Source organism: Protopterus annectens, chromosome 14.part0 (genome assembly GCF_019279795.1).
Source record: "Protopterus annectens isolate FY-2018-M chromosome 14.part0, PAN1.0, whole genome shotgun sequence".
In the NCBI taxonomy this organism is placed as follows: domain Eukaryota; kingdom Metazoa; phylum Chordata; order Ceratodontiformes; family Protopteridae; genus Protopterus; species Protopterus annectens.
In genome coordinates, this window is record NC_056748.1 from 825,972,152 (window position 1) to 825,997,015 (window position 24,864).

General features: G+C 43.9%; 1 protein-coding gene across 1 annotated transcript in view; it reads left to right on the plus strand.

Moving 5' to 3' along the window:
• TM9SF3 (transmembrane 9 superfamily member 3) overlaps window positions 1-24,864 on the plus strand; it is a 1,446,273-nt gene that overhangs the window by 99,882 nt on the left and 1,321,527 nt on the right. Inside the window, exon 3 of the mRNA XM_044056575.1 lies at window positions 14,721-14,843. Within this exon, the coding sequence (XP_043912510.1) occupies window positions 14,721-14,843 (123 nt within the window). The remainder of the gene's footprint in view (window positions 1-14,720; window positions 14,844-24,864) is intronic.

Here is a 24,864-nt window from a genome sequence, read left to right on the forward strand (position 1 = left end):
ATCACTCTCCCTTGATCATCAACTAGTAAAATGGTTCCAATCCTACCTTGAAAACAGAAAACAAGCTGTCCTGTGGGAAAACAATCTATTGTCTCAACTTTGTCACCCTTGGTGTCCCTCAAGGATCCATTCTTGGACCTCTCCTTTTCACAATTTTCATTAATGATCTAAAAACCTCCCTTCCCCAAACTACATGCATACAATATGCAGATGATTCAACTCTGATATGTGCCGCATCCTCCCCTGCAAAATTACTTACTAACACACAAACAGTCTTTACTTTAGTTGAAAACTGGTTCCATCAAAGATGTCTCCTCCTGAACCCCAAAAAAAACTAAATTACTACTATTTACTCCCACACAGAAGTCCCCCTCTATCAGTTTCATAGTAAAATCAAACAATGGCACAGAAATAGCCCCTGAAACCACCACCAAACTCCTCGGTGTAATAATAGACAACCATCTAAACTTTGACGCACATTAACTCTACTATTAAATCAGTAAATAGAAAACTTGGATTCCTCTATAGAATCAGACCATTTCTTAGAGTCAGCAAAGATCTCTATTGCCCAAACTCACCTCATTTCCACCCTACTCTACACTTCCTCTATCTATACAAATCTATCCAAAAGCAACCTAAATAAACTAGCAACCACCTACAACAACATAGCCAAATTTGCCACCGGTGCCCCTTTCCGTACTCACCACTGCCTTAATCTCAAACTTCTAGGATGGCTGGAAGTACAAAATCAACTAGTTTACCAGCAACTCATTTTTATTCACAAGATTTTACATCATCCTACAAATACTCCCATACTATGTAGCTTAGTAAATTCTTATAAAAACCTTCCTACCCTAACATCTGCTAAAAAGCTACAAATTGCCACCACTAAATCCATTAACAAATCTGGGGACTGCCTATTCTCAAATGCAATTGGCAATACCTGGAATAAACTTCCAACTGAAATAACATCCCTTACTTCCACCAACCTTTTCAAGAAACAATTGAAAAAGTTCATTAAAACCCAATGGCTTTGCCCCTGCTCCAAGCCTGACTGATACTTTTTCTCCTTTTTTCTCTTCTGACTCCCTAACTGAACTCTTTTGCTGAAACCTCTCTACCTTCTATATTTGACTTTATTAAACATTTTTTTCTCTTTTATTTTTGTGACTCCCTACTGTGCTCTGTGAATTTTTATGTACATTAAATATCTTTTTTTTTCTTTTTATATATATATATATATATATATATATATATATATATATATATGTATATATAATGTATATTTGTGTATATATATATATATTATATTTATATAAACTGAACAAGAACAATGTTCTTTGTTTATTTTCCTAAATGGTAGTGTGTAAAAAAAAAAGGCTTTGCTATAATATTTTCTGCCAATCAATTGTATACTTATGTAATTATTTTGCATTTCCACTTTTCTTGTGGACTATGTATTTATTTTGTATTTCTACTGTTCTTGTGGACTATTTGTACAAAATTTTTCTTTCTCTTGTCTCGGAGGTTTTCTCCTCAGGACTCTACTGAAAATGGACATATATCCAGTTAGACCAGCCCGGTCAACAAATGTAAAATAAAATAAATAAATAAAGGAGCAATCTTTGCCTGATCATGTTAAAGCTAAATTGTTGGATGCTCCTTTAAATCAAGACCACCTGTTTGGCAACAAGGCTGAAGAAGTTCTTAAAAAGATGGAAGATAAAGCTAAATCTATGCAAACTGTTAAAGATTTTTTACAAGAGCAGCCTCCACGATTTAGTAGGCACTGGCCTACTAAGAATTGGTCCTTTCCAGCCCCTTCCAGGTCTTCTCAAGCCAAACCCAGATACAGCAAAAACCCCAGGTTTCAGTCCCAGGGGACTCTTAGAACTAAGCAGTGGGGGGCCTCCACTTCCAAGTCTGGGAATAACAAGACACCCCCAATGGTAAACCATCTCATTGACTTCCTTTTAAAATTTCCAAGCACTTATCTTCTGACCGCCCCTTTGGGGGGGGGGGGGAGATTGCTGTTCATGCAACGATCTGGGAACTCATAACCCAGGACAAATGGGTTTTAAATATAGTGTCCCAGGGATACAGATTTCATTTCCACACGTTGCCAACGCCAAATGGGTGGCCGGACCTTCCCCCTTATCAGTGGGCAGAGGCTCAAAAGCAAGTGCATTCTCTCTTAAGCATGGGGGCTATTCAACTGGTACCAGAAGAGGAAAAGGGACAAGGTTTCTACTCCAGACTTTTCCTGGTACCCAGAAAAGACTAATCATGGCGTCCAATCCTGGACCTGTCTACTCTAAACACCATTTTGGAGATTCCAAAATTCAAGATGCTGACTCTTCACCAATTACTTCCTATTCTAGGCAAATATGCCTGGTTGGCAACACTAGATTTAAAAGAAGCATACCTGCACATCCCAGTCAGGGAATCTTGCAGAAGATTCCTACGCTTCAAAACAGGCTACACGCATCATTGGTTTTTTGCACTGCCCTTTGGTTTGTCTACTGCGCCCAGGGTATTTGCAAAGTGCCTGGCTCCAGTTATTGCATTTTGCAGGCAAAAAAATATTCAAATATACCCATACCTGGACGATTGTCTAATTCAGGCAGAAAGCCAGGGCATACTTTTGAATCATCTGGTGTTTGTAAAAAGGGTTCTAACTTTTCTGGGGTACACCATAAACGAAAAGAAATCACAACTGGTACCCTGTCAACAAATTACATTCCTGGGAGCAAGCTTGAATACAACTTCTCAGATGGCTTACCTCACACCAGAAAAGCAAATTCATTTGATAACCTATTTCAAACAAGTGGCCACAAAAACCCTGCTATCTGCAAGACAAATACTGCAAGCCTTGGGGTTCATGGCCTCCTGCATTCTTCTAATTCCATATGCAAGACTGCATATGTGGAAACTACAGTGGTATCTAAAAAGCCTATGGAGTCAACATTCTCACAGCCTAGAAACAATGATTCCTATCATACCTTGCCTATGCCTAGAGTTCCTCTGGTAGGCAGAGGCCTGCCACCAAAACAAGGGACTACCCGCTCAAACCCTAACAGATGCATCAGACTTTGCATGGGGGGGGGGGGGGGGGCTCACCTGGCAGGGAAGTGCATTCAGGGCAAATGGAACCCAAGTCAAATGCACCTGCATGTCAATCAAAAAGAAATGTTAGCTGTACAGAATGCTCTGACAGCCTTCAAGGACTACATTCTTCCAGGACAACTAATGGTAAAGACGGACAACACCATGGTTATGTGATACATAAATAAGGAGGGGGTACACATTCCTACCCCCTCTGCAGACTAGCCATGGCATTGTGGAACACAACCTTGAGCTACCAAGTGCACCTACAAGCTCAATTCCTGCCAGGAAAATTAAATACACTGGCAGACAGACTAAGCAGAAAGCTCATGGACCCACACAGGTGAAAATTGGAACCAAGGATTTTTAACATGTTGACAAGCGAATGGGGGAGCCCAGACATAGACCTTTTTGCTTCCACCCAGAACTACCAATTGGACAAGTTTTGCACAGGGACTCCCCACAAACAAGCCTGGAAAGTGGATGCTCTGTCCTTCAGCTGGAAAAATCTGTCTATGCCCCCCCCCCCCGCTGCCTCTGCTTTACAAAGTTATGCTAAAAGTCAAACAGGACAAACCAAGGATGGTTTTGATTGCTCCGGACTGGCCGCGCCAACACTGGTACCTCCTCCTGCGCACTGTGTCACAGTTATCTCCATGGCACCTGGCTCAGACCCCTTCCCTGCTGTTTCAGCAGGAGAACCAGATTCTGCACCCTCGGCTTCCAACATTGAACCTTGCAGCCTGGCTAATTAGTTAAACTCACCCTTATCATCCCTCAGCATACCTGTGATGGATGTCATCTTAGAGGCAAGGAGGCCTAGTACTAGAAAATCTTATTTTGAAAAATGGAAAAGATTCTGTGCAAGGAGGCCTAGTACTAGAAAATCTTATTTTGAAAAATGGAAAAGATTCTGTGCCTGGAACCAGTCTCAAGAGATGAGCACAGCAGCACCCAGTTTACCTCAGATTTTGCAATACTTAACTGAGATGCTTCACAATGGCCTGTCTTTTTCCTCCATTAAGTCCACGCCTCAGCCATTTCAGCTCATTATAACACAAAACCTCCCCTCTTCTCTCATCCTCTGCTCAAGCAGTACCTCAGAGGGGCCAAAAATTTGAGACCACCCAGGAGAGCTCCAACCCCTGCCTGGGACCTTAACTTTGTATTGGCGAAACTCACTCTACCTCCTTTCGAGCCAGCTGCTACTGCAGACTTAAAATTTCTTTCTTTCTTGGAAAACAGCTTTCCTTTTAGCAATCAGTTCAGCTAGAAGGATATCTGAATTACAGGCCCTTATGGCAGTGGAGCCTTTCATCATCTTTCATGCGGACAGGGTGTCATTCAGGACCAATCCATCCTTCATGCCCAAGGTGGTATCCAGTGTGGCTCTTAAACAGTCCATTCATTTGCCAACCTTCTTTCCCAATCCACAGAATAAAGGGGAAGTGATTCTGCATTCCTTGGATGTGCACAGACAACTTAGATTCTACTTGGACAGGACTAAACCTCGAAGAAAAGAGGGGAAGGCTATTTCAAAACAAACCATTTCTAAATGGATAAGCCATTTCATTCATTTCTGCTATAAGCACCATGGAAAACCTATCCCCCAGGGGATCAGATCTCACTCCACCAGGGCTGCATCAACTTCTGCAGCTTTTCTCAGAGGTGTTCCTACCAGGCTCATCCTAGAAGCTGCTACCTGGAGTTCTGTACATACTTTCACCAAGCATTATCATTTGCCAATTTTCTCTAAATCCGGAGCTGGCTTGGCCACTGCTGTCTTGCAGGGCCTTATAGCTGGCCCTAATGCTATGTAAACTCCTCCTCCCAACCATAGCTTTGGGAATCGACCCAAATGTAATGACTACAACAGTGAAACACGAAGAACATAGTACAGTTGTGTACACTTACCATAAATGTAGATGTGTATTCACTGTTGCAGTCCTGGTTACCATCCCTCCAGCCCCCTAACTTCTTCTGGCTATACCTCTACCTTCCTTTACTATGCTTAAAAGCCTTTTTGGTGTATTTGCTTTTTGTTAGAGGTATACCTTTGTGTTTTTATGTTTATTTGCTTCCCATTAGGGGGGCACCTGACATCTGGGGCAGGGAGGTACACATTCATACCCCCTATGCAGACTGGCCATGTCACTTTGGAACATGGCCATGGACTTACAAATCGAACTACAAGCACAGTACTTGCCAGGCAAGGAAAACGCGCTGGCAGACAACCTAAGTAGAAATATGACAGATCCACACGAATGGAAATTGCATCCAAAAGTTTTTACAGAAATAATCCAAGCATGGGGAAGGCCAGACATAGATCTCTTTGCCTCCCACAAAAATCACCAATTGACAAAATTCTGCTCAAGGATTCTCCATCCAAAGGCCTGGAGAGTGGACGCTCTCTCTTTCAGTTGGACATCAATGACAGTTTATGCCTTCCCACCTCTTCCTCTGCTGCCCAAAGTTCTATTGAAACCCAGAGCAGACAGACCAAAGATGATTCTCATTGCTCCAGACTGGCCAAGACAACACTGGTACCCACTCCTGAGGAGCCTGACGCATTCTCCACCATGGACCCTGCCTCTAATGCCTCTTCTCCTGACTACTGTATTTTGATTATATTGCATTGTTTTATTACACAAATTAATGTATTGCCTTCCTTCTGGGGGCACCTGACATCTGGGGCAAGAAAAACTGAAGAAAATGGCGTCGGCTGGTTCCTTTATACCCCTGTCGCACTGACGTCAGGGAAGAAGCGACTACATCCGACGCCGGACCTAGACTTTGGAATTCGGCCGACCGAGGACCCGCCCGACGGCAGGAGAACCCATCTGTTATGACTGCAGCTGTATTAGCACTCGAACATCTACATTTATGGTAGGTACAAAACTGTACTTTCTTGGACTCCATCTAAAGGAAAGGACACAGCACTGCCATCCTTGCCTCTAATCCTGGATTACCTAGCAGAACTACTCCACAGAGGCCTGGCCTTCTCCTCCATTAAGATCCATGTCTCTGCCATTTCGGCTCATTGCAGTACTAAGCCACCTCTATTCTCTCACCCTCTCATCAAACAGTTCCTTGAGAGGGTTAGACAACTTAAGGCCACCAAGTAGAGCACCCACCCCTGATTGGGACTTTAACTTTGTACCGGAAAAGCTCACGCTTCCCCCTTTTGAACCGGCTGCTTCAGCAGAGTTAAAATTCCTCTCTTGGAAAACAGCCATGCTTCTAGCCATCACTTCAGCTAGAAGAGTGTCTGAGTTACAAGCACTGATGGCTGTGGAACCCTTCATTATTTTCCATGCTGACATGGTTTCCCTCAGGACTAACCCTTCCTTTATACCTAAAGTGGTGTCCAGTGTAGCTCTCAACCAAGTCCATCCATTTGCCAACCTTCTTCCCTAATCCTCAAAATGAAGGAGAAAGGATCCTGCACTCTTTGGACATGCACAGACAGCTCAAGTTTTTACCTTGGTAGGACTAAGCCTTTCAGAAAATCTGACCATCTGCTAGTCAGCTTTGCAACAGGAGGAGAGGGCAAGGCCATTTCAAAACAAATCATTTCCAAATGGATAGCACACTGCATCCATTTCTGCTACAAGCACCAGGGAAAACCAACTTTTCAGGGGGGTCAGAACACATTCTACTATTGCCACGTCTACCTCTACAGCATTTCTCAGGGGAGTCTCTACCAGGGACATACTGAAATCTGCTACATGGAGTTCTGTACACACCTTCACCAAGCATTACCACCTGCCTATATTTTCCAAATCCAGGGCAGGATTTGCTACAGCAGTCTTGCAAGGCCTACTAGCCAGCCTTAACTCTTCTTGTCTGCCTCCACCCTTCCTCAGCTTTGGGAATCAACCCAGGTGTGATGTCTGCAACAGTGAAACATGAACATGGTACAGTTGTGTACACTTACCATAAATGTAGATGTTCGAGTGTATTCTCTGTTGCTGTCTTGGTTTTCCTCCCTCCAGCCCCCTGGTTTTCTCTCTCTCTCTCTCTTTATCTCTCCTCTCTATGGCTATTCCTACTGGTATTGGTATTTACTTTTTACTGGTGGCGTTTTTCCCACCATATACTAGCTCCCTATTTGGGGTCTCCTGACATTTGGGGCAAGAAAAACTGATGTTATGGTGTCGGCTGCCTGTTTTTATACCCCTGACTTCATGGAAGAAGCGACAGCATCCGACTCAGAAATACTAAGTCTCTGGTATTCGGGCCGACTGAGGGGTACCTGCAGGCAGATAACCCAAGTGTGATGACTGCAATAGTGAATACACTGGAACATCTACATTTATGGTAAGTGTACACAACTGTACTTTCTTAATAGGATGTCCGTTATTTTTAGTTCAGTGCATTGACATTTGGTCTCAATACAGCACCCCCACCCAGGTCCTTATCAAGTGCATATTCATAGATGTTCATCATGTTACACTGCTGCAGTCATTACACTTGGGTTATCCTGCCATCAGGCGGTCCCGCAGTCGACCTGAGTTCCAAAGCCTTGGTCCAGCATCGGTTGCTGTCGCTTCTTTCTTGTGGCGTCAGTGTGCCAGGGGTATATAAGATGCATCCGACGCCATTTTCTCCAGTCATTCTTGCCACGCGGTGCTCGAAGCAGAAGCATTTTGCAAGTGCCGGTCGGCCGACTCCTGAGATTTTCGAAGTCGAAATTCAGATCCAAAGTCTTCAATAAAGCTAAGTACCCCATTGGGCAAACTTTTTTCTTGCCTCAGACCGATGTCAGAAAAAGTTAATAATTGTATTTCTTGTGGGAAGCAAATACCTCATAAGGACTTCCACTCTTACTGTATTCCATGCCTAGGCCCTGATCACGACGTCACTAGTTGTCGGTTTTGTGCTAGATTTAACAAACGCACTATAAAAGACGTTTTGATTTTGCTTTGCACTACTTTGGCCGAAGGTTCAATTATACGATGCCGTCTGATCAGCCGACGACCTCAATACCGAAAAAACACAGACAAGGATAAAGACAGGCATCCGAGGTCCAAAACTGACGACGAAACCTCTTCTAGGCCAGTCGAAGGTTCTCAGTGAGGCACTTTCGCAGCCCCTGACACCCGCTACCTCAGAGCCACAGGCCGCTTCCAACTCCTACGTGGAGACATCTAGGCCTCTGGAAACTCAAGGTATTGGGCCTACGGAAACTAATCTCTCAGATGGGTCTGGAGCCGCTGAGCAGGCATCGGCTTCTGAGGGTGTTTTCAGACCTTCACAACTTACCATTAAAACAACAGCCAAGACAAAGGTCCCATTAAAGACAAAGAAACAAGTACAGCATTCTCCTGGACAGTCCTCCATGCCTAAGAAACTGATGCTTAAAATGGCCGAAGACCTCATTACTCTAATCAGGGGTTCCCATCCCCCTCCTGAGAAAAGGCCTAGGCAGGATACAGACTATGACACCTCTGATCAGGTTTCCATTTCCTCTGATTCCTCTTCAGACCAGGGATACTCTCTACCCCCCTATGAGGACTCTGATGCTGAAGAATCTATCCCTTCAGCCTCTCCTCCTGAGGATTATTCTTTTGGGGAAACTTTACATACCATGAAGGGAGCATTTCCATTGGGAAAGCCAGGATTACTCAGAATCCAAGAAAAGGCTCAGGGATTTCCTCTTATTGCCTCAACACAGGCCCCTGGCTATTCCGCCTGTGCTAGATATTGTGGATGATGTGTTTTCTGAATCCAGTTGATCTCCTGACTCTTTGCCCCCTGCTCCAGCCAAGCCAGATAGGTATTATAGAGTCCCTGACTCTCACAAGTTTCTTTACAAAAACCCTTCTACTGGTCCAGAAACTATTTCCCAGGGTCCAAAAGGGGTCAAGGCTTTCAATTCAAAAAATCCAGTACCCTCTGACAGATTCCAGAGCTTTGGATAGATGGGGGAAGAAAGTATACACTTCTGCAACTTTAGCAGTAAGAGGTTTAAATTGCCAGTTTCACATGCTTAAGTACCAACAATATTTAATGGCTCAGTTTAAACAGAAAATGCTTGCAAGCACAGAACCTGAATGTAAAGAAATGCAGGATTTATTGCATGCAGTTGAACAGGTGGGAAAACGTACTCTGCAATGTGGTTTTGATTCTTTAGAGGCCTCTTGTAGAGCCGCAGTTACAGGTTCTGTGATTCGAAGACATGCTTGGTTAAAAGAACAAAGTTTACCTGATCATGTTAAGGCAAAATTATTGGATTCTCCTTTACAGCATGATGCTTTGTTTGGTGTCAAGGCAGAAGGAGGTGTTAAAGAAAATGGAGGATAAAGCTAAATCTATGCAAACAGTCAAGGATTTCTTACAGGTACAGCCACCTCGGTTTAGCAGAAATTGGTCAACAAAGAATTGGTCCTTTCCAGTATCAGACAGGCCACAGAGAGGCAGATAAAGGCGCCCAAGAGGCAGATCTCAACCCCAAGGCTCGAACAGACAACGACAATGGGGCACCTCAACCCCAAAAGGTGGTGAGGACAAGTCTCAACCTTACAGGAAACAGTCACAATAACTTTCCCCTTCGTACGCCAAGCACGTCCCTTTTGGAAGCCCCCTTAGGGGGAAAACTAGCACTTCTTTCTCAAAACTGGCAAACAATCACCCAAGACAAATGGGTCTTGAATATTGTGTCTCATGGCTACAGATTCCACTTTCATACTTTACCAAGGCTAAAAGGAATGCCAGACCTGCCACAAAATCAATGAGCAGAGGCACAAAAACAAATTTCAGCCCTCATGGACATGAGAGCTATTCAGAAAGTTCCGCAACAAGGACAAGGATTTTACTCAAGACTCTTCCTGGTCCCCAGAAAGGACAAGGCCTGGAGGCCTATACTAGACCTTTCAATTCTGAATACTACCTGGATATTCCGAAATTCAAAATGTTGACATTACAGCAGCTTCACCCATGCTGGGCAAGAAGGCTTGGCTTGTCACTCTGGACCTCAAAGAGGCATACCTGCATGTCCCTATCAGACAAAATTGCAGAAGATACCTCAGATTCAAAGCTGGTACAATGCACTACCAATTCTCTGCACTGCTCTTTGGCTTATCTACTGCGCCCAGGGTCTTCACAAAGTGCCTGGCACCAGTAATTGCAATTTGCAGACAAAAAGGAATTCAAATATATCAATACATGGACAACTGCCTCATTCAAGCAGAGACAAAGGACATTCTTCTACACCATCTGGCGTTTGTAAAAAGGTTGCTAATTTCTCTAGGGTACACAGTAAACGAAAAGAAGTCAAAACTAGTGCCCTCACAACAGATTATATTCCTGGGTGCCAGCTTAAATACAACGGCCCAGATGGCTTACCTCACGCCAGACAAACAAGTTCAACTAACTCAATATTTTCAATTGCTGGCAAGAAAGTCCCATCTCCCTGCAAGAAAAATTCTGCAGGCCCTGGGATTCATGGCATCCTGCATACTACTAATACCATATGCCAGACTGCATATGAGGAAGTTACAATGGTACCTGAAAAGTGTTTAGACTCAACACTCTCACAGTTTAGAAGCAGTAATACCAATGATTCCCTACCTACAACAGGAGTTTTGATGGTGGGCACAGGCATGTCATCTAAACAAAGGTCAGCCTTTTACCCAACCCACAGCCAGGCAAAGTCTAACAACAGATGCTTCTGGTTACGCCTGGGGAGCACACATGGCAGGAAAATGCATTCAGGGCAAGTGGACCACAGACCAGATGCATCTTCACATCAATCAAAAAGAGATGTTGGCTGTTCAAAATGCACTAATAGCTTTCAAGGACCTTCTACATCCAGGACAATTACTACTAAAGACAGATAACACTACAGTAATGTGGTACATAAACAAGCAAGGGGGGGCACTCATTCTTATCCCTTATGCAGGCAAGCCATGACCTTGTGGAACACAGCTCTAACGTATCAAGTTCACCTGCAAGCACAATTCCTGCCAGGAAAGAAAAATACTCTGGCAGACGATCTAAGCAGAAATATCATGGACCCTCACGAATGGAAATTGAATCCACAAATCTTCAGCATGGTAACGCAAAAGTGGGGATGCCCAGACATAGATCTTTTTGCCTCCCCACTGAATTGCCAACTACAAAAATTCTGCACAAGGGCTTATCACAAACAAGCATGGAAAGTGGTTGCTCTTCTGCTCAGCTGGATAAACCTAAAAGTTTATGCTTTCCCGCCACTGCCTCTCCTTTCAAAGGTACTCCTAAAAGCCAGACAAGAAAAAACAGAGATGATCCTGATTGCTCCAGACTGGCCATGCCAGCACTGGTACCCTATCTTAAGGAACTTTGCTTAAGGCCCACCATGAATTTTGCCTCAAATTCCACACCTTCTGACTCAACAAAACAATCAGATCCTGCACGGTCAGCTCAAAACCCTAAACATGGCTGCATGGCAGATACATTAGTCAAACAGACAACACCTCTCTCTAAAGCTGTTATGGATGTCATTTTGGAGGCCAGGAGGCCTAGCACCAGGAAAGCTTACTCAGAAAAATGGAAGAGATGCTGCGCCTGGAACCAGGCTCAAGGCCTTGACCCTCTTGTTCCAAACATTCCACAGATTTTACAATACTTAACTGAGATGCTGGACAGAGGCCTATCCTTCTCATCAATTAAGAGCTACGCCTCTGCCATTTCAGCACATTACAACATGGATCCTCCTTTATTCTCTCATCCCTTGCTAAAGCAGTACCTCAGAGAGGCTAAAAACATAAGACCTCCCCGGAGAGCACCAGCACCAACTTGGGACCTCAATTTCGTTTTGGAAAAACTGACCCTACCACCTTTTGAGCCAGCCAATACAGCCGATATAAAATTTTTATCATGGAAAACAGCTCTGCTCCTGGCAGTAAACTTCAGTACGAAGAGTCTCAGAGCTACAGGCATTAATGGCAGTGGAACCTTTTATAATTTGTCATCAGGACAGGGTATCTTTAAGGACAAACCCTACCTTTATGCCAAACGTGGTATCTAGTGTGGCTCTTAACCAAACCATCCACTTGCCAACTTTTTATACAAACCCCCAGAATAAAGGGGAGAAACTTCTGCATTCTTTGGACATACACAGGCAGCTACTCTTCTACTTGGACAAAAGAAAGGCTTTCAGGAAGACTGAGCAACTGTTTGTAGCATATGCTGCAGGATCACAGGGCAAGGCTATCTCAAAGCAGACTATATCCAAATGGATAGGACACTGTATTCGGCACTGCTACACGCAGCATGGAAAATCAGTCCCAAATAACATTAGACCACATTCCACCAGGGCAACAGCCACTTCAACAGCCTTTCTCAGAGGAGTACCTACCAAGGAAATTTTGGAGGCTTCAACTTGGAGCTCAGTGCACACCTTTACCAAGCATTACCACCTGCCTCTGTACTCTAAATCCAGAGCAGGATTTGCCACTGCAGTTCTGCAGGGCCTCATAGCCAATCCTAACTCTTTATAGACCAGCCACCCAACCTCAGCTTTGGGATTCTACCCAAGTGTAATGACTGCAGCAGTGTAACACGATGAACATAGTACAGTTTTGTACCTACCATAAATGTAGATGTTAGAGTGCTCACACTACTGCAGTCCAGGTTACCCTCCCTCCATCCCCTCTGAACTAGCTGGACTTCTCTATACCTTTCTATCCTATAGAACCTTTGGGGTGTATTTGCTGGTAACTGAAGGTATTGTTTTTATTGTATATTTTTGATTAGTAATATGTATTGCCTACCTACTTGGGGGCACCTGACATCTGGGGCAAGAAAAACTGAAGAAAATGGCGTGGGATGCATCTTATATACCCCTGGCGCACTGACGTCAGGGAAGAAGCGGCAGCAACCAACGCCGGACCAAGACTTTGGAACTCAGGCCGACTGCGGGACCACCTGACGACAGGATAACCCAAGTGTAATGACTGCAGCAGTGTGAACACTCAAACATCTACATTTATGGTAGGTACAAAACTGTTCTTTGTGGCAGCCCTCCAAGTCCAAGGTGCAGAGTGAGTTTTCTTGTATCTGGATGACTGGCTTTTTGCAGCCTGCAGAGCTTTAAGTCTGATGTTTTGCCATAGCTTTCTACTCAAGTGGTATCTAGGCCTTGGGAATAGCAGTGAATTTCACCAAGTCGCAGTTGGTGTCTCTCCAATCAGATGCCTTCAAAGGTTGCAGTCTGGACACAGCTCGCAAGGCCTGTGAAAACATGGTTGTTCAGGGCTCAGAAGACTTGAATTTTCAGAACAGCAGAGTCCTTTGCCTCAGTGGGGTAGGACTTGGCAGCCAAGGGCCTTGTTCTTTTAGTTTGTAGTTTTTTTTTTTCTATGAGGATAAGATTCCTGAAGTAATATGGACAGGCATTAGACACTGGCACCTAGGAAGCAGCATTCTAATCAACCACAGGACTAGGAATTTTGGTTACAGGGGGCTTGTTAGCAGACAGCGGCATGGTTGCCTTTAGAGGAGCATTTCTAGAGTCCTTGGTGATGGTGTAGTCATAAAGGCAGAGCTGACACCCTAAAGCCTAGAGGAACTAAGTGGGATAGTCATTCATCCCCGGTCTGTTTTTCTTCCTCCTGATGAGACTGCTCCTTGTGTGCTTTTTATGATTTTTGTGGGCAATACCAAGAGTAGACTACTGCAGTGGGCCAATCTGATCTGGAAATCTGAGAGGAAGGTCCTACAGCTTTTACTGGTCCATATAAGTGTGAATAATCTTTCCAGTCTATGTAATCATTTTCGTATGAATGTCATGCATACAACTCCGCATATGCCATCCTGTATTCTTACCCCCCCTCCCAAAAAAAAAAAAAAAGGCTCTGTGAGTGGTAATCTTTGTAGAGAATCTGCTTACAAGCTTCCTTAACTTTTTGAGAGAGAAATTCTAGGCTAAATTCCAGCACTTAAGAATACATACAAGCTGCCCAACTCAACCACAGACTCTGCAATTTAGGGAAAGATGCACCAGGAAGGATTAACAATGATGTTCCTATTGTGATGCTTATCCAGTGTGAAAGTCCAGAGAATCAAGCTAAAATGCTGAAAAACTACTTGCGATGTCTTGAAACAGAGCATATGTGCAAGCTGCTGGAAACAGTTAAGTACTTAAAACAGTGCAGGTAGCCCCCTCTTTAAACAGGAGTGTAATGATGTCCCCAGAGAGGAGAAGGCAGCTTGACTGTGTGTAGGGAGTTCAGAGTTGTGAAATTCAGGTGGATGTCAGACCTCACCAGTGAACTAGAGATCCCTGATGTTATCACTGCAATAGTGACCTGAAGGACCACATTTTATTGAAAAAGCACCCTATAATACAGGCTTGTGCAGCTGATTTGTAACCTTGCTGTAAGTCTCATTTGATTCTCTTGCTTGAGTCTTGCAAGATTAACCGCAACTGTATCTGACTTAACTGTGCAGTTTCACTGCAGAATGTAAAATTGAACTGCTGAGGGGGTTAGCATCTTTTGTCTTGTATAGAGTCTTAATTGCTGCAAGAATACATGGCAAAGATGTCTGTGTAAGCAGAAATATGTTTTAAGTATATCCTCCCACTTACCCAAATTGCAAAACTATTATTTTTTTGTTCTACCTTACAGAGGATCTTATGCAAACAACGTACTGTGAAATTGACTTGGATAAAGCAAAAAGAGATGCATTTGTGTATGCCATAAAGAATCACTACTGGTATCAGATGTACATCGATGATTTACCAATTTGGGGTAGGTAAAAGACAAGAAGATTTCAGTTTATTTGTAATTGTATGAGCCCATTTCATAATTTCAGAATGTGTGTAGACCACAGCAAAGTGCATTTCCAAAATCAGAAGATACTTTATTTCAGATGTTAATATATGTTAATATATGTTAATCATAGAGTACACTGATTTTGTTTCATCAAGAATATTGTAAGCAAACAGACATGGTGAATTTTTCAGCAAGCAATAGACTGCTTAAGTTGGTGTGTATAAAATTAATTTTCAGTTACTGAATACATGTTTTTCATATATTTTCTGTTGGTGTGCTGCAAAGAAACCAAGAAATATCAAGACCAAATAACCAAGCTATCAATCCATTTCCTGTGGTCATAGTTGTACATTACAGCAGACACTGTTTAATACAGTGTCTCACACCTCTGGTTGTGGCAGTTGTGTGGCACAATTAGGTCTGACACCCAAAGATTTCCCAGACTCCTAATCTGTGGCATTCAGAGCTGAAGCCCTCACTGTGACCCAGCTGAACTGTTTTACGTTAGCAGCATGGGTGCAGAAGGAGCTTGTCTGGAGTGTGGAAGTAAGTAATACGATTGCTATGATTGCTCGTCTAGAAGAGGAGGGTAGTGGTTTGGCTTGCTCTGTTGGTGGCATCTACAGGTGAATTGGATAATCATTTGCAGGAGGAGCTTAGTAGGCCCAAACTGCATTGGTGATGTGATGCTTGACCAGAGAGGCATGTTTGGTAGCACAGCATGCCTACCTCTTAAGTAACAGTGTTTGCAGAACCTGGAGGTTGCCTGTAGGGATGGGGATCAAGGAACTCTGTAGGATCAGCAGACTGACTTGTTCCCTACCACCCTACTTTTAAGTAACTGGTGAGTGAATAGGCTGATAGGTGTCTTGGGGTGGGGGAAGAATGAGCCCGAAGGAGGTCAGTTGCTGTAAGGATGTCTGACTCTTGACCATAGGAGGAACAGACTAATCACTGGGGCACAGTTTGGTGGTGGTGGGTTCTGAGGCATTACACTGATCACTCCTACCCCATAATTTATTGCTCCTTCATATGCTGCCATAGGAGGAATGAATGAACCACTGGAGCATAGTTGGGGGGTGGGGGTTCCAAGGCATCACACTGATCACTCCTACCCTATAAATCATTGCTCCCTCCTGTGCATCTCATTCTCTGTCTGCCATTACATTTCTTCACAGCCACTAAAAACAGCCTTGGTTTGCTTCTGGCTTTTTGTTAAGGATTATTGAAGGAAGGTCTTGCTTAGTGAGAGTATCCATTCTGGTTCTTCATTGTTAGCTTGCAAGAGAAATGCTCATCTCTACATTTTTAACATTTTCCTGATTGTCAGATTTGTTGTTGAACCTAAATTTTGTTGTCACTGTACTAGCAGTTAAACACAGCTCAAATTTCACTCCCCCAACGTTCACAGATCACACAATCCACATATATGCCACCCCCAAAAAAATTTCTCCCAAGAACAAGTCCTCAAAGTGAAGAATCCTGCTTCTATAATGCCAGATAACATACCAGGATACGTACTTGCTAGCCTGAAACATGACCTGTTGTACCACCTACAGAGAGAATTCAGCATCTCTTCCAGGGTGTTTGTGTTTTTATAAAGTCCCAGAAACATTGTGTCTTTGAGTATGAGTCAGTTTAGGTATCCCAGTCTGTTGAGGGATGGTTAAAGTCAGCCATGAATAGGGTGTTTGGTTGGATAATGAGTGCCTGTAATAGGTTTTGGTAAGAGTCTTGAGACTCTAGGGACATAAATGGTGACCTGTAGCTAGCCATGATATGGTGAGGGACCTTACCTGTGGTGACATACACATAGATGAGCTCCATGGTATCATCCTGTTTAACTCGTCTTGGAGGCATGTTTGTTGCTAATGCAGAGCAAGACACCTCCAGCTTTGGTCCCAGTCTATACTGTTGTTGGTCTAAATATGTAGAAGGCTATGTAGCCTTGCACTACAGGAGTACTGTCTATGGCTTTAAACAAAGTCCCGATCACAGCACATTTCTACATTCTCTAGAGTGAGGAGGGCTTGTAGAGTGTGGAGTTTTTTTTGTTTAGGCTCCAACATTGAGCAGTAACAACTTAAGGTTGCTTGAGACTTTTTCACTGTGTTAGTTTTGTTTTTTGGCATTTCTTAAAAGTACCTCTAAGGGAGGTAGATGACGTTTTAGTCAATATGTGAAAGCTTAGGAGGGGCAGGTGCAGCTAATTCTTGGCAAAGCAATGTAGTCTGTTGACCATGTCCTCCCATGCTGTCAGATTCTGGACTCCCCTGAGTGCCACCAGAAACTAAGCTAATTGTTACAATTAATCATTTTATTTTCATACTTTGGCATCTTCCTTGGTGAAGGTAGAATGCTACTTAGTGCAAAGCTCATACCTTTTCATGATGCATATTCCAAGAGATCCATTATGTCTCTTTTTTATAAAATCCAGTGAGGTATGTCTCAGGTCATTTACACCCACATGGACTTTGATAGAAATGTATTGATACCTGGGGTGCAGTCATACCTCTCAACTGTCCAGATTTTCACAGAATATCCAGATTTTCACCTCATGTGTATGCTCTGTTCCTCATAACTTTGTGGTTCTCTGGCAAATCATTGAGGATTGAAATGACTAAATAACGACAGACATTTGAATTTCACACTTCATATTCTTCACCAAATGCATGTTAACACAAAACCTGTTGTTCTTGCAATTCTCTAAATGTATAAGAGGAATATTTAAACATGTCCCTATTATTGGGTGGTGTTCCCCCTTATTTTGGGCTTTGTTCAAATTTCTTGTGCTAAGAGGTTGAGAGGTATGGGTGCAGTGACTTGAGTGGGTGTCTGATATTGCTGATCCTAGCTGCAAAGAGGCATCTGACCGTTATCTTTTCCTTGTCTGACCTGGTGTGTTGGGCATCTGTGTCTCACACGGTTCTCCAGTGACAAGAGTATTAAAGTATATGCTTGCGTTGTGGGCTTTGCTCTCGGGAGACCATTGGTTGTAGACATATGTGAGTTGTTTGATGCTGCTTTTGATTTGTGTTTTAGGGATTGATGAAGAGCAGTACTGCCATTAGGTGGCTGTGGAGATCTTTGAGATTTGGAAGGTTTCTTTTAAGCACCTCAGCATAAGACCATCTGCATGTATGAAGTGAACAGTGCGTTTGAAGGATTTAGTGTGGGTATTCTTGACAATCTTGTTTGTATGTGATGTTTTTGCCTCCAAGGGAGTTGCATATTTACATTTCTTGCATACCTTTTTATGTTCTTTAATGATAAAATGGCTGGATGAGAACATGAGACAATTGCTACATTGCCTTAGGATGCCCAAATCTACCAGGCTGGCCATAGATGTTTGGAAATTGCATATCCATATTGTCTGACCCTGTAATAGGGTGGCTGTTAAGGGTTAAGGATTGTGTTTTAACAAAGATCTCCTTGTGTCCTTTATGGGATTAAGGGCAAGATGTTGTGTAGTGCTTGGATATGGTAGTGCTATTTGATACACAGTTAAGGGAAGATGTTTTATAGTGCTCTTCCATGTGCAAGTTAGCTGTTCTAAGCTTAATTCTGCACCATGCAACACCATTTAGCAGGTTTCGGACCCAATCTTAACCTTATAGGGAAATATTAGCATCTATGCATTTGTTGCTGTGCGCAGGACACTGTGAACTGCTACTGCTTGGTTGGCAGCTCTGTGCAAATGTGCCTGATTTATAGCAGAGAAAACAAGCTTGAAAATTGAATCCTATGTTTTCTATTCAGTAAATAACCACATTTGAGCTTCCTGTGCTGCTTCCCAACTGAAACAGACCAGGTAAACACCTTTTGCCACAAGCTGTATGATCCTGGAATTTCTTAATGTAAAAGCATAGCAAAGTAAGTTATCAAGTGCAGATTAAACAACAAAGAGCAAACAGATGCTAGCAGCCAAGTCCTTGGCTAATTTGCACTTCTTTATTGTGACCAAGACAGAAATAGAAAAGCCAACAGAGATGACTATTTTTGTCTCACAATTAAATAAATGGCTCAAAATGCTCAAAAACAGTAGTGATCACTCTATAAAGCAAGTACAGTCTCTTCAACAGGGGAGTCAGAAGTTGTATTCTCCTCTGACTCAAACTCGTTTCAGACATTTGACTCCTCCAAGTTGGAGATTTTATTTTTAGATACAATTACATAAAATGAAAGAAATCTTTAAATAGGAGGCTAGGGAGATTTCAGAGGCACAGAAAATGTGCTGTGACCTCTTGAAGTCGAACTCCCATATCTCTAGTAATACCTCTGCTACTCTTCTGAGTGTTGGAGGATGCTTGTAACTCAGCTTATGCTTCTCCAGATTTTCATCTGCACCCAAGGAGCTTGACAGGTTTTACAAAAGTACCTGATTCCCATAAATACCTTTTTAGTGACCCTGCTGTAATTTCTTTTGACAAAATCAGTGGTTCTAAACCCTTGGCCTCTTTGAATCCTGCACACAGTGAGAAGGATAGGAGGTTATTTGATAGATATGGAAAAAGTATTTGTTTCAACCCTTGCCTTCTGGTACAGTCAGCTGCCAAACCCATATGGCCAGCTTATTTCAAACATTCCTGCTTCAGACTTAACAATTTGCCCTATTGCACTTTCCTCTGCTTTATAAATCTCAAGGTATTCAATCAAGTGCTTCTGTGATGCAGTTGCAGATGTTCTTCGTGCTTCACTGTTGCAGTCATTACACTCTGGTTATCTGCCTGCAGGTAGCCCTCAGTCAGCCCGAATACCAGAGACTTAGTATTTCTGCGTTGGTTGCTGTCGTTTCAGTTCTAACGTCAGGGGTATAAAAACAGGCAGCCGATGCCATTACATCAATCTTTCTTGCCAAGGAAGCAGAAGCAGTTTGCACGAGTGCCAGTTGGCTGCTACCTGAGTTTTTGTTTCTGAATTGAATCATCCTGAAGTATTCTAAAGCTAAGTACCCCGTTGGGGATCCTTTTTTCTTGCTCTAACCGATGTCAGAAAAAGTTAACAATTGTCTCGCCTGTGGAAAGCAAATACCACACAGAGATTTCCATTCTTACTGGGTCTCCTGTTTAGGCCCAGACCACGATGTACCTCGCTGTCAAATTTGTGCCTTGTTCAACGCCGGAACTATTCGTCATCAGGCCCTTATTGTCGCTAAATACTTTTGCTCTCTGTCTCCGTATTCAGAAATGGCATCGGTAAGCCATCTGACTACCGATCTTCTGGTAAAACATAAGGGTAAAGACAGACCGCACAGGTCCAAAACTGCCAGTGACGCTTCCATTAAGCTAGTCGACAGTTCATCGGTACTCAGTGAGGTGCTTTCGCAGCCCCTGATGCCAACTTCTATGGATTCGCAGGCCGCTACCGAGACCTGTTCCAAGTCTGGTATGCTGCGAGACTCTTCTTTGACTATGGAACCTGCGGATGGCTCTACCTTGGATGGGTCCGGAGCCGCTGTGCAGGCACCGGCTTCCGAAGAAGTTCTTCATATTACTGATATTCGACACAAACTCATTACTTATTTCGCGTCTTCGGTTCTGTCTAAAACTACTGAGTTTCTAAGGCCAAGAGTACAAGCTACGCCTCAAAAACCGACATCCCAAACTCAAGCACCTGCTTCCTTGCCACAAAATTAAATAGTTAAAATGGCAGAAGACCTGATTATGGGAAGCCAGCCTTCCCCTGCTAAGAGAAAGAGACCTGTCCCCAGCAGCTTTAACTGACCAAGAGACCAATGACTCTGAGGTTTCTGATTATGAAGACATGCCTTTATTCTGCTTATGAGGATTCAGATGCAGAGAAATCCATTCCCTCTGCTTCCCCTCCAGAGGATTTTTCCTTTGGTGAAACCCTTCATACTTTAAGAGAGCATTTCCACTGGGAATACCAAGATTATCCTCAGTCCAAAAAGAGAATTTTTAGATTTACCCCAACATAGACCTTAAGCAATCCTTCCTGTTCTGGATGATGTCTTTATGGAATCCAGTCTAACTCCTGATACTTTACCCCCTGCTCCAAGGAAACCAGACAGGTACTACAGAGTCCCTGACTCTCACAAATTTATTTTCAAAAATCCTACTGCTGACCCAGAGGTCAATTCCCAGGGGCCTAAAGGTATAAAAGCAACTACAGCTAAGAATCCCACCCCTTCGGACAGGGATTCTCGAGCTTTAGACAGATGGGGTAAAAAGTAAACACCTCTGCAACTCTCGCCATTAGGGCATTGAATTGCCAGTTTCACATGCTGAAATACCAGTAGCATATTATGGAACTTATTAAGCAAAAATTATCTACCTTTACAAACTGTGCAGAAAATAAAGAATTACAAGAGCTTATGCATTCTGCAAGCCAAGTCAGCAAGCATACCTTGTAATGTGGATTTGACGCCCTCGAAGCTTCTTGCAGGGCAGCAGTCACTGGTTCTGTACTGAGAAGGTATGCTTGGCTTAAGGAACAGACCTTGCCAGACCATGTCAAATCAAAATTACTGGATGCTCCTTTGAACAAGTACAATCTGTTTGGCACCAAAGCAGAAGAGGTTCTAAAAAAGATGGAAGAAAAAGCTAAGTCTATGCAGACAGTCGAAGATTTTTTGCAAGTGCAGCCTCCAAGATTCAGTAGGCATTGCCCCTCGAAACATTGGGCCTTTCCGGCCCCCTCAAGGCCATTTCAGACTATACCCAGGGGAAACAGACCCCCCCCCCCAGATTACAGTCTCAGGGTATGCGGAGATCTAAGTAATGGAGTGCCTCCACTTGTAAAACAGGAAGTGCTAAGCCACCCCCTTATGGAAAGAATTCACAATGACTTCTCAACTTCACTCCTCACGTCTGCCCAATTGCTCATGCCCCTAGGAGGAAAACTTGCCCATCATGCAAAAAACTGGACCTCCATCACCGAAGACCGATGGGTCTTCAACATTGTATCACAGGGGTACAAATTGTACTTCCATTCACTGCCAACCCCAAAAGGGTTCCCAGACCTTCCTCCAAACAAGTGGGCAGAGGCACAAAACCAAGTTCAATCCCTGCTCTCCATAAGGGCAGTTCAACCTGTTCTGCAAAACAAATAGGTCAAGGATTTTATTCCAGACTTTTTCTGGTACCCAGAAAAGAGGGCACTTGACGCCCAATCCTAGATCTTTCCATTCTAAACACCTTCCTGGTGGTACCAAAATTCAAAATGCTCACCCTTCAACAGCTTCTTCCCATGCTGTCCAAAGATGCCTGGTTAGCCACCCTAGACCTAAAAGAAGCCTGTCTGCACATCCCTGTCAGGGACTCATGCAGAAAATACCTACATTTCAGGGCAGGATCTATGCATGATCAGTTCTCTGCACTTCCCTTCGGCTTATCCACTGCTCCCAGAGTCTTCACAAAATACCTGGCTCCAGCTATTGCCTATTGCAGACAGAGAAAGATTCAAATTTACTTGTACTTGGACGATTGCCTGATTTCAAGCAGACAGTCAGGAAAAGCTGTTGTAGCACCTGTCATTTGTAATGAACCTTCTAACCTCCCTGAGGTACACTATCAACGAAAAGAAATTAAAACTAGTCCCCAGTCAAAAGATTGTATTCCTGGGAGCAAGCTTAGACACAGCATCCCAGATGGCATTACTTACTCCAGAAAAACAAGACAATCTGACAGGCTACTTCACTCAAATGGCCACCAGAACCCAGCTATCTGCAAGGAAAATTCTGCAAGCCCTAGGGTTTATGGCCTCTTGGATTCTACTAACTCCATATGCCAGACTGCATATGAGGAAACTTCAGTGGTACTTAAAAAGTCTTTGGTGCCAACATTCTCAGGATCTGGAAACCATCATACCTATCATACCTTGTCTAAGGACAGAGATTCTTTGGTGGGCAGTAGCATGCAACCACAACAAGGGGACTTCCCTTTACTCAACCCCACGCTGCCCGGACCCTAACCATAGATGCATCAGACTATGCCTGGGGGACACATCTTGATGACAGGTGCATTCAGGGCCACTGGAGCCCAGGTCAAATTCATCTGCACATCAACCAAAAAGAGATGCTAGCTGTTCAGCATGCTCTGACAGCTTTCAAATCCCTACTCTCACCAGGACCCCTACTAATAAAAACAGACAACACCACAGTTATGTGGTACATCAACAAGCAGGGGGGAACCCACTCTTACCCACTCTGCAGGCTAGCCATGGCCCTGTGAAACATGGCCTCGGAAATACAGATTCATCTGCAAGCTCAATTCCTGCCAGGCAAACAAAACTCTCTGGCAGACAACTTAAGCAGAAATCTACTAGACCTACACGAGTGGCATTTAGACCCCAACACCTTCAGCCTTCTAACCCTGAAATGGGGGACCCCAGAGGTGGACCTTTTTGCCTCCCCCTACAATCACCAGCTCAGCAAATTCTGCACCAGGACACCTCACAGCAGAGCCTGGAAAGTAGATACCCTATCCTTCCAGTGGATAAACCTCTCAATCTATGCATTTCCCCTCTCTGCCTCTTCTCACAAGAATATTACTCAAGATAAGATGGGACAAACCAAGGGCAATCCTGATTGCCCGGGACTGGCCATGCCAGCACTGGCACCCACTACTCGCAACCTATCACCGGTCCCATCCTGGCACCTACCCCAGATCCCAACCCTCCTCACCCAGCAGGAGGGACACATCCTGCATCCGCAACTGCAAACCCTGAGTCTTGCAGCCTGGCTTATTCCTTGAATTCTCCCCCCGTGACCAGCCAAAGTAAGCAGGTGCTGGACGTCATTCTTGAAGCCAGAAGACCCAGTACAAGGAAATCCTATGCTGATAAGTGGAAAAGTTATTGTTCTTGGATTCAATCTAAAGGAGACGACACAGCACTGCCCTCCTTACCTCTAATCCAGGATTTCCTAGCAGATCTACTCCACAGAGGCCTATCCTTCTCCTCCATTAAGATCCATGCCTCTGACATCTCGGCTCATTACAACACTGAACCATCTCTCTTCTGTCACCCTCTCATCAAGCAGTTCCTGAGAGGGGCAAACAGCCTAAGGCCAAGGAGCGCACCCACCCTGCTTGGGACCTTAACTTTGTACTGGAAAAGCTCACGCTACACCTCTTTGAACCTGCAGCGTCAGCAGAGTTAAAATTCCTCTCTTGGAAAACAGCCTTGCTTCTGGCCATCACTTCAGCTAGAAGAGTGTCTGAGCTACAAGCACTTATGGCTGTGGAACCCTGCATTATTATTCATGCTGACAGGGATTCCCTCAGGACTAATGCTTCCTTTATGCCAAAAGTGGTGTCCAGTGTGGCTCTCAACCAATCTGTCCATTTGCCAGCCTTCTTCCCTAATCCTCAGAGTAGAGAGGAAAGGATCCTGCACTCCTTGGACATGCACAGGCAGCTCAGATTCTACCTGGATAGGACTAAAGCCTTCAGGAAGTCTGACCAGTTACTAGTCAGTTTTGCAGTAGGGGCAGAGGACAAGGCTATTTCAAAACAAACCATTTCCAAATGGATAGCACACTGTATCCATTTCTGCTACAAACACCACAGGAAACCAACCCTTCAGGGGTTCAGAACGCATTCCACTAGGGCAACATGTTAGTGTTTCACTGTTGCAGTCATCACATCTGGGTTATCTGCCTGCAGGTAGCCCTCAGCCAGCCTAAATTACCAGAGTCTTTGGATTTCTCCATCGGATGCTGTCCGCTTCTTTCATGACGTCAGGTCGTCAGGGGTATAAAACATGCAGCTGACGCCATTACATCAGTCTTTCTTGCCGTGCGGTGCCTGAAGCAGAAGCATTTCGCAAGTGCCGGTCGGCCGACTCCTGAAATTTTCGTTTTTGAGTTTCAGACCTGAAGTCTTCAAAAGATAAGTACCCCGTTAGGGATCCTTTTTTCTTGTTCTAACCAATGTCAGAAAAAATTACCAATTGTCTTGCCTGTGGAAAGCAAATACCTCATAGAGATTTTCATTCTTACTGTGTAACCTGTCAAGGCCCAGACCACAGCGTCCTT